The following is an 11,107-nucleotide window of genomic DNA, read 5'->3' on the forward strand; positions in this document are numbered from 1 at the left end:
ACTTACTGACTAACAGACCAATCGAATGAACGACTGACTGTATGACTGACTGACAGACTGCCTGACCGACTGACTGAACGACTGACAGACTGACCAACCGACAGATCGATTGACTGACTGACCGACTCATCGACTAACTGACTGACCGACTCATCGACTAACTGACTAACTGATCGACGGACCGACTGACCAACAGACTGACTGACCGACTGAATGACTGCCTACCGATCGATTGACTAACTAACCGACTGACTGACTGTCTGCCTTAAAAACTGACCCACTGACCGACTGTATGACTGACCTACCGATCAACTGACTGAGTAGCCCCTACTGACTGATTGTCTGCCTTCGAACTAACCAACTGAATGACCGACGGATCGACTGGCTGACTGACCAACCGACGGACCTACTGACCAACAGACTTACCTTTGACCGTCAAAACGACGGACCTACTGACCAACAGACTTACATTTGACCGTCAAAACGACTGACTAACTGAACAACTGACCAACTGACAGACCGATTGACGGGTTGACCAACTGACTGAGCAACTGACTGACAGACTGATCGACTTGCTCGTTTGGCGTTATTGATTAATTGATTGATGGATTTCTTTACTCATTTCCCTGGCAGAGAAAAATAATGGCGACTTGGTTTAAGTTATTGTTGGCTCTTTTCATTGGTCTCGTTGCTTTTAAATTCCGAGTGACTTCAGCTAAATCAAACTCATCCGAATCTGATGATAATGATGATCATGAAAAGGAGGAAAACCTAACCATTGTCTGGATATACAAGCCTCCCTACATAAGAGGACCCGATAACAGTTCCTTGGACAATCAAGCTCATGGAATAGTACGAGATGTCATGTTAAAATACATAGTAAAAGATTGTAGCAGAGAATTTGGCAATCCCCACTATGAAATAAAGACTCTCAAAGCTGATAGTGAGTCTGCCATGATACAATTGCTGAAGCAAAACAAAGTCCATGTAGCAATTCCTATATTTGAACAACAAGACAATCAAAAGTACTCTGAATTTATCTTTTTTAAATTACTGGATTATCCTGGAACGGAATACATAACTTTGGCTGACGATGAAAACAACGACGCTCTTGATGTCGTTTTTGATTCTGTATTGAAGTCTTGGCCATTGCTTGCCGTCACCATGATCTTCACGGCCATTGCCGGAATCATCATATGGGCACTGGTAAGATTAAGTCATAACTACAGTTGTCCTTCGAGATAAATTTGAATTCATGGTTGCAAAATTAAAATGCTCACATATATCCATTTACCTTTACAAGTCAGTCTCTGTTAAAAAAAAAAAACTTCAGAGGTTTTTTGAACTTACAAAAATGAAAGCAGATGCTGCCGACAAGGTGCTTTTAGTTGACCTCAAACCCATATTTTAAGCAGTCGTGATCTCATCCAATGTACCTCTTTAAGCTAGTCAACAGAACGGAATATAACTTTGCCTACCCTTTCATTAACAATAAGATAAGTATAAAATGATCATTTGCTGTGCTCAATGTTAAAAAAGGATAGGAATGACATTCTTATGACTACATAGAGATGTGAGCGGGAAAAAGCGAAGAAACTTTATTTATATTTTTTGTACTACCAGGATACATACTGGAACGTTGAAGAATTTCCACGTTCATTCATCAGAGGCTCATGGGATGGATTTTGGTGGTCCTTCATTTCTATGACCACTGTAGGGTAAGCTGACCACTGTAGGGTAAGCTGACCACTGTAGGGTAAGCTGTCTGAGTGGTCAGAATGTGGTAGTTTCGTTCTTTATTATAGTAGAATTGCAGACTGGTCCACGTGTCTTGTGCTCTTTCGTGGTTAAGCTCCATAGGTTTGTTTACTACCCAGGACACCGTCCTAAAATCATCGCTGATTCCTATTTTCTTTTATACCTTTTTATTTCGCAAGGTATGGAGACAAGGCACCCAAGTCGGCCATGGCTCGTATTTTCTCTGTCGTCTGGATCTTATTTGGCCTCATAGCTATGGCAATTTTTATGGCAAATGTCACCACAGCATTGACAGCTCTCTCCCTTCAACTTGAACCAACCAGCCTTCGTGGTGTTCAAGTTAGTTTGAAAAATACCAATCAATAAAAGTTAACTCTCTCGTTTGTTTAGTTACCAATAATAATACTGGTCAAAGTATTCCTTATAGAATGTTCCAGTAATTAGTAATATGATTCATTAATTATCTTTTTACCGGAGGGAGAGTTAATTTTTTTAAAACAGTATAATTACTATTCTACTGAATAACACTATTTCATTCCGCGCAAATTCTATCTGTAAATGAAGTCTTTTATCGTGCGAAGAAAAGATTAATTATTATCTTTACATACTCCAGATCTTTTTATTAAGAGGTGTATTTGGCAAACAGAAGTTTGTCTTTTCCGTAAAGCAAGAAGACACAGTACGAAAACTTCCCCTGAAGGTTTCATATCACTTGGCATGCGCGAGAAAAAAACTCTTCTCGTTTTACCAAAGTTTTAGGAGTTTGCGCAAGTTGTCCTTCAGTAACTTCTCATAATCGAACATTATTACGTTTTAACATTGAACTAAAGATAATTATGTTCTGAATATAATTCCGTTTTAAGATAATTATGTTTTGACATTTTTTCAGGTTGGAGTGATAGGAAATGGAACAGAATATCAACATGCACTGAAAGAAGACGCACATCCAAAAAGTAATGAATGCATGTACAAACTGAGAGAGCATTGTGAACTAAGGAAAGGGGACGATATAACACAATAGTAAATCATTTGGTGTGTGTGTGTGTATGTGTGTGTGATATGTTTTCTCGTTATCGGTTTTGTTTGTTTTATTTTCTCAGTCTACAACAACATCGATGACGCTGTCGATGCACTCAAATCAAAAGAGGTCAAGGGAATGTTACTAGATCGCTATACAGCCTCCTATTACCAGAAAAGGGACAAACTTAAAACTCTTCTCGCTGTGAAGAAGTTAGACTTGGAGAGGGACGTAGGAGTTCTATTCAATGAGAACAAACGAGAACTTGCTGAATGCCTACAAAATTACCATCGCTCCGCCATTTGGAGATCAATGCAAACCTTGACTTCGTTTTACGAGGTACCTAGTCTAACGTAATGTTTCTATAACGCAACGTTACTCTACAGTTTAAAAGTATCTTTCACGTACACGTGCATGAAAGGTAAAACATCTCTCCTTTGTTTAATCGTCTCAGTCTACAAGTTCTTTCGTATAAATTGAAAAATGACATACTTAAACAACAAAAAACAATGCACATATGTTTAATTAACCTTGTCACATCAAGGACTTTCAAAATTTCAATTGTTCATTAACGGGAGAGGGCGTTTCAGTCCCGCCTATAAAATGTGGGGCAAAAAAAAAAAAAACTGCAGACAACTCCGTCTAATCTAATTGCTATTACATTTAGGAAGGTTCTAGTGCGTTATTCTCTTAATTTCTGTGTACCCTGGAAGAGTGGAAACAGAGATTTGATATAACATTGTCCCATTTAACCTAATGGAAAGAGGTTCAAAGTAAGGCAAGGCAGCAAAAAAAAAAGGATGAAAATAACAGTGCTGTTATCTAGTTTGAGAGCTCCAAGAACTCGTGAAAGTCATATATATGAGTTCACATTGGAACAATGGGAAATCTCCATACGCCGGTTAGTTAATAATTTAGTGTTACGGATGGTCAGGTGCTTAAAAAACCTTGAAACATAAAACATAGAAATCTATCGGATTTTCAAGAAATCATCTCTACCAACTATGACAAGTGCTTTACTGGATCGTCTTGGAGTAGCTTAAAATGTATGTGGTGAGTTATAGAAATGTACAAATTCCATGTACTTAAATAGAAGCGATCCTCGCAGTTATGGACACTACTGAACTAGTAGTTGAAATAAGGCCTGAAAAAAAATTCAGGCCCGCAGGGGATTTGAACCCATGACCTTTGCGATACTGGTGCAGCGCTCTATCAATGGTATCGCAGAGGTCATGAGTTCAAATCGTTTCCTCAACCGCAGTGCACATATATGATTTTCTTATATTTACAGTCATTATTCTATGTACTTGTTTTCCATTTTTATTTAGTTTGAGCACCAGACGTCTTCACAAAGCTTCAATCTGTTTGATGATTCCTCACCATTTGTTAAGTACTTGATGTATATATCACTTGGACTATTGGTTCTAATGCTTCTTATTGGACTTGCGTGGGACATATTATTGAGAAAGAAAGGAAAAGGGAAGCAAAATACCGTAATAGGTAAGTATCCATAGCATTATTTATGATAGATAAGTTCTCAATCGATTATCCTAATGTGTCTACTTATTATTACTTTTATTAGTATTATTATGGATTTAATACTATCATTTTTATTATCCTTTTTATTATTGTTTGAAGTTGTCTTAAAGTAGCACGTTTATTGACCGACTGACGATTCGATCGAGGGCTTGGGCCACTGACGAAATAGCAGATCTGCCAAAGCTCGGGATGAGAAAAGAAATATACTGGTTCAGAGCCTCAATAGAGTCGTTCATTTAATCAACATCATCGTTCACTGAAATTTCTCAAACCTGGTGAACCGGCTTACTTGGATACGATATCACTTCGAAGTTCCCTGAGTTATATTTGAACATTGGAATGAGTTTAAATACACGCCATTCTCAGATTCAAAAATGCCAACATCCTTTTTCATTCCCTCTAGCAGCGGCCATGGATGATTGCTGGGAAATGACAACCAAAGGAGATACAATACGTGCCGATCTTGAAACAACGCGAGTTCTTCTTCGTCAAGCATTGGAACAATTTGACCAGCTGGAATCCAAAGTCTCGAAGCTGAAACTGGTCTAATGATCAGTTATGAGACAATATTAAAGTCTTAAGTTATTCGACGATGTAGCCATTACTTACTGACTAGCTTGCTATTTGCATAATTTTAACCCTACGGCTTTGATTTCGGCCTTATTTATGAGTGCACAAATAAGCCATTGTTTTTACGCCAGCTGAAATTTTATCATCAAATTCGTAGCTACTCAAATGTATACCCATGTTCCAAGAGTTAAGAAATAAATCATCTACTCTGAGTCTGGTAGTTAGTAGTGTTTCAAGAGTGTAAAACGCTTCAGGAACCAATCAGTTGAATTATTGAAAGAAAGAAGATTATTGGAAAGGAACGTTCTGGTTTAGGCCTCCTTTGAGTATTCAACACTTCAATTCACAACAGATGCAAACGTTTCGCAAAACAATTTGGCAGCTTTTGTTCTAAACTTGACATGGAGCAGGTAAGATTACCAATGAAAACAAAGATAATTATCAAATACTGCCTCATAGTTTGGCCAATGCAACATCAATTACCCATTTGTCTCCGTAGACGGATGACTTGCCTGTGATTTGACGGACAGTAAGGCCGTTTAACTCGGCTTATAGTGCAATAATTAATGTGAAAACTAATACTCATGTGTCGGTACATGATATTTTTGTCAATCCTCCCAACAGAGCGTCGATCAGCTGTTTCCAGCTTGTCAGCTTTTGTTGTAATATCTACAAGCGCGATGCGAATTACCTTGAAAATCGTGCTAGTAACAACAACAGTTACACAAACCAGCACGCCGCTCTGTTTGCACGATCTCCAAAACTCAAACTTGTGATACTCGAGAGCATCTACTTTCCAACTTATTTTGATTCGAGGATTTCTGTGAGTTACTTTATTGAACGTTTAGGCTAAGAAGAGTGGAAAACCTTAGGTTTGAGGAAACTAATGCATTAATAGAAATAGTGCTAACATATTCGAGAAAATTCAAGGGATCGACCCCATAACCTATTTGCTGCTTTTCAAAGGAATGAGGCAGTTGCTTAGGAGTATTACTAACTGTAAAGAAAAAAGGCCAGAGAGATTATTGGGCTCCTCAAAGAGGTTACACAGGCATACAGACCCTTAAACATCCACCATGATTTCGCTTTACTTAAGAGCAGAAGAAGCGAAACAGAGGAGACGTTTTCATTTTGTTCTGCTCTTGTTACAAATATATTGAACAAATCTATTTTGATGTTAGTTCACCATCTGAATGCAATTGTTTAGCAGCTACCGTGAAGCTGAACGAACAAATTTGAAAAATCTCTTCCACCCGTTGTTTTCCATGTAGGTGCAACAGCCCAATAAATTCATATAGCTGGAAGAGGACGACAATATTGTTGATTTGAAAACTAAAGAACGGGAAAATAGAATACATTGGAAACGCTCGACCAAGGTTAATGCATTCGCATTTCTCTGATAATTAACACGACATACTGTGCATTTCTTTGTTCAACTTACTATCAATCAAACCAAACATGTTTCCAGCATTTTATTTTTTACCAGTTGAAATACTCTTTGACTAACATTTATGCGACCATTATTTTCCTATTTTTGAACTAAGATATCCTTTTGTTAACTTTGCCATATACATTTCGCAATCATGCATATTTTCCGTCGGTTTATTCATTCTTTAATACTGAAGCATGCATGTCAGTAAAGAATGATATCAATGTTTGTGGCAATGGAAAAAAATATCTGCTGACAAAATGAAGAGGAAGATCTAAGCTCTTTTAAACTCTTTATCTCACAAGATCTGACGCGAGAGTCCGATTTGTTAATCACTAGTCAGAATTGGACGAGTCCTGTTACCAATTAATCATAACCACTACAATTTCCGAAAAAAAAGTGAATATATCTAAGACCAACATCTTTAGTACGTAGAGACAATGTCTAAAGCAAAAAATTGGTAAATTTCCAATTTTTTTTTTCAGGGTAAGAGGTTGTTGCTATGGTTATTGTGATCAATTCTGTGATTGGTGTGATTTAGCTGAGTGGACTTAGTATGATTGGCTGCTTCAACTGTCCGATTACAGGTGTCTGATTACAGCCAACTGCCCGATTGCACCATCCGATTACAATTGTACGGAGAGATAAGTGATATATAAAGCAGCTGTTGCACCAATAACATTCGAGGAAATTGTAATGATTTTGACCAAAGTGTTAATACGGAGGAAAATCCATATTCCATTCCATCCCACTCGCATTTTCAAACGATCCTGGGAACAAAACTGTTAAAAAACACCTCCATAATGCAAATATTTTGAGTCCAAATGAAGACCCGTTGTGGTTTTCCTAGAGAATGGTGGTTAACTGAAGATATTAACATCATTTTGCAGGGACAAAATGGCCAGCAACACCTGCAACAAAACATCAAATAGCACCTATGAAAGGACACGTTCAGCCATTCTTACATCAGATTGTACTACACTGTTGGTGATGCTCATCTCTGAATGTCTGGCAATAGTCATCTTAAATCTCATCACTATTATTGTATTCACGAAGAAGCGCCATTTACATCGCCGGAGTAAATTCTTAGTCATCAATCTGGCCATAGCCGATTTCTTAGTTGGATTAGTCTCTGTTCCTGCTTTGGCCATGATTCGAGTTTGGTACTTCTGTTATGCAAGGGACCACAATGACGCTCAAACGAGAGAATATAAAATTTTGGTTTTAGTCATTCTGAGGGATCTTTTTCCTCTCACCTCCCTTGTTAATCTTGCAGCTATTTCGTTGGAACGATTACATGCTACCTTTTTCCCATTCAAACATCGTTTTACTAAGAAATGGGTGTATGGAGTTATAATTTCCAGTACCTGGTTAGTGGCTCCATTCTGTGAAACATCTCTTTCTGTTTTACATTTTTATCTTAAACGGGATACTAGCATAAGTCTCATGGTCTCACTTATTTGGTATGTATTTTTTCTCTCCATCATCTGTTTTTCTTACATATCGTTATTTATCAAGGTTCGATATGGTCACAATCCCCAGCACCATGGTGCAACCAATAGAGATAGAAAATTAACCATCACTTTAATTTGGGTTACATTTGCCTCGCTTCTGTCTTGGTTGCCATTTTTTGTTGTAACAACCCTGAGGTATTTCAACAAAGATATCTCAAATACGCTTTCCAACCGGTCATATTTCTATTTTACCTCAGCAATGTATATGTCAGTCGGGGTAAATTCCTTAGCAAATCCACTCGTGTACGCCGTAAGGATGCCGGAATTCAGGGCCGGTCTAGTAAAGATATTTCGCAAAACTTAAAGTTGTGAACGCCCTGAAAACTTTCCACTTCAAGAAAGGTACAGAAGGTCTCGATAACAGATCTTTGCGCCTACAGCTCTTAGTTTATCCACTCCTTATTCAACGAAAACTACATTTCATACATATATTAAATATATTTGGAACTGAAAATAATACCTAAAGGTATATAAGGAAAAAAATAGTTAGTAATCATCTCGGTGGAAAATATGAATGAAATCGCACGATATTTTCATTCTATAAGAAAATGGCAAATCATACCAAAGTCATAGATTAATTGTCGAAAAAGCATCTGTAATTTGGAGCCACGTTTAACATATATATTTGGTACCAGTCACCCCCTTGTATTTTTAATCGTAGAACTACTTATAGAATGTTAATGGTATTCAGCATCAGCTATTAAAACGTCCTAACACCCGAAACCAATAGAGAGTATTCAACCTTTCGTCTTTACGGACTTCCCTTTCCATACGTGGCCTGTTTTTATCAGTTCAAGCTCAAATCAGTAACAGTAATTGCATTTGTCAAGTTGCACCAACTATTTTTACCATCGTAGAATGAGCACCCATTTCCTGATACTTCATTTATATATCATTCAATCGTAATTTGATTTAGATGTGTAGCACCTTCAGGAACATAGACGCTTGTTAAAAACTGTTGGTGCTTATTCATATCAATGTAATTAATAATTATAAAAGAATGAAAAATTGTCATTGTGTTAAATCCATGTTATAGTTACTTGTGAAAAAAAAGCTGAGATTACTAATTGTCTGTAAATACCACATAGGTGAATAATGCTAATTGGCTACTTTGAATTGAATTGAAATGAACTGCAAGTGCAATTCACCTCCGATCAGCCAACGTGACAAAAAGAGTTTAATTTTCGACCAATGTTGGTTTTCGGCCAAAAATATTTTTTTTTGGTTTCGCTATGGTAGATACCAAAACAATAATTAACTATGACTCCTAAACCGTGCAAACGTAAAATTTGGTTCTACATGTCTCAAATTTTTAGAAAAATCGACAATCGATTTCTTGACCGGGGCGGTCTTTGTTGCTGCTCTCACGGTGCTTCGAGTGTCTCGCCATTGTTATTATGGGGACTTCTCTTCTATTTTTACAAAGAATTTAGCATCTAATTTTAATCAATGTGGCGGATCTTTTCCTTTTATCTTCCTTGTTGATCAAGCAGTTATTTCGTTGGAATGATTGCATGCAGCTTTGATGCGACGTCAGATTCTCTCCAGTCACCTTTAATTAGCAACGCTGTAGTCTACTCTCGGAAATGTCCCAGAGTCGCACTGTTCCTTTGTCATAGAGTCAAGAGATTTAACTTTACCTTACTCTTGATGTATGATTAATTTAGTGTCCATGGCTTGATATGGATATCGCCAAACACCAAAAAAGACCGTGACATATCGATAGGATGAGCGCTAATTTCAAAATGAGTAGATTTAAGATCCGCTTATGGTGGTGAGCCCCATACAACTTGGGCAGGTTGACATAGAGTGGAACCCCCACATGAAGAGATTGGATTATCTACTTCTGCTAATTGCAATGGTTCTAACTATTGGCAAAAATTGGGGCCGTTTTATGATTGACAATAAACCTTCCAAACTTTTTAGCTTCCGTTAATTTGCAAAATGCAAATGTCACCACCAGACTTGGAAAACGATAACATGCAGAGTAAGAGTCTTTCTCATTAATACAAATTCTTCACCTTAATGCTGGTTAGCTACTACAAAAAATATGTACGAATTGAACAGATAGAACGTTTCATCTTAGCTGAGACAAAAACAGTTACAATAAGATTTTTTAAGCCATTATCATACCTGATAACTTTTACAGATCATTAAGTTGTTTTCATTTAATCAACGACGAGATTAAAGTTCGTCAGTTAATCTTACGAACATCTAGCTCGAGGCTTTCTGCTTTAATTTGTTGGTCCCAAATAAAAACACTACACCGCTTTTGAATTTTGTAAATCATCGTGGAGAAGCATCGTAGAGAAATATTTCTGAAAATAGACTGAAATTTTGTTGAAAAAACAGCCTGCTAAGTCGGAGCGTGTCGCAAAAAAAGGTGTGAGAGTAGGCCGAAAACTATGGGTAACTAATCAGATGGAGAGCAAACACAAACTTCATACAAACGAAAATCTTTGGCTTGACCTTGCAGAGTACATTTAAAGAGGTCGTTATCACACTTACTTGAATTCCTAGTCGATTCAAAATATGGAAAACAAGTTATTCTGTTTCTATTATTAGATCTTCATATGGCTTACTTGTTTTTATTGGTTTACCGTAAATTCCTTTTTTTGCACGGGCAAGGCTAAAATAGAAAGCTCTATACAGTAACGTGAATGTTGATACAATAGGATCGGTATGCTAAATCACTGAGGCAGCAAATGAAATTACAATTGATACAAAGTTTACGCAAATCTAGATTTATCGGATTTAGTAAAACTACTCTGGGACTAATGATTGTAAATATATGAAAATCATATATATGCGCTGCGGTGAAGAAACGATTATAAAAGATCCTCGCAGCTATGAACATTACTGAGCTAGTAGCTGAAATAAGACCTGAAAAAACTTTTTTGGCCCGTACGGTATTTGAACCCATGACCTCTGCGATACTGATGCAGCGCTCTACCAACTGAGCTAACAAGCCAACTGGGAGCTGATCAATGTGTTGGGTCCAAATAAACCATCCAAGTGATGAATAATGACTGTAGATAAGATATATATGATGAAAATCATATATACATGCACTGCGGTGAAAAAGTGAATATAAGAGATCCTCGCAGCTATGAACATTACTGAGCTAGTAGTTGAAATAAAACCTGAAAAAACTCTAGGACTGTTAATGTGAACGAGAACATGATCAGTTTAGGAAGAATCCTTTATCTTATGGTGGAGGAGAGATGCTTTGTAACAGGAGCAGCGGCGAGGCTGAGCATGCATTAATAAGGATAGGAA

General features: G+C 37.3%; 1 protein-coding gene across 1 annotated transcript; it reads left to right on the top strand.

Annotated features, from left to right (window-relative positions):
* The first annotated feature begins 642 nt into the window (after positions 1-642).
* LOC131794058 (uncharacterized) lies at positions 643-4,912 on the top strand. Its single transcript, XM_059111565.2, has 7 exons — positions 643-1,206; positions 1,624-1,718; positions 1,938-2,097; positions 2,648-2,711; positions 2,859-3,115; positions 4,105-4,276; positions 4,719-4,912. Exons 1-7 carry the CDS (start codon positions 643-645, stop codon positions 4,862-4,864), a joined length of 1,458 nt encoding a protein of 485 aa, XP_058967548.2. The 3' UTR covers positions 4,865-4,912.
* Positions 4,913-11,107: the final 6,195 nt, after the last annotated feature.

Source organism: Pocillopora verrucosa, chromosome 6 (assembly GCF_036669915.1).
Source record: "Pocillopora verrucosa isolate sample1 chromosome 6, ASM3666991v2, whole genome shotgun sequence".
In the NCBI taxonomy this organism is placed as follows: Eukaryota; Metazoa; Cnidaria; class Anthozoa; order Scleractinia; family Pocilloporidae; genus Pocillopora; species Pocillopora verrucosa.

Bases quoted from the DNA above. Each gene is read 5' to 3' on its own strand.
- LOC131794058 (XM_059111565.2), top strand. From the start codon at position 643: ATGGCGACTTGGTTTAAGTTATTGTTGGCTCTTTTCATTGGTCTCGTT. The intron at 1,719-1,937 runs GTAAGCTGACCA...TTATTTCGCAAG, and splicing joins ATTTCTATGACCACTGTAGG to GTATGGAGACAAGGCACCCA. The intron at 4,277-4,718 runs GTAAGTATCCAT...CATTCCCTCTAG, and splicing joins GAAGCAAAATACCGTAATAG to CAGCGGCCATGGATGATTGC.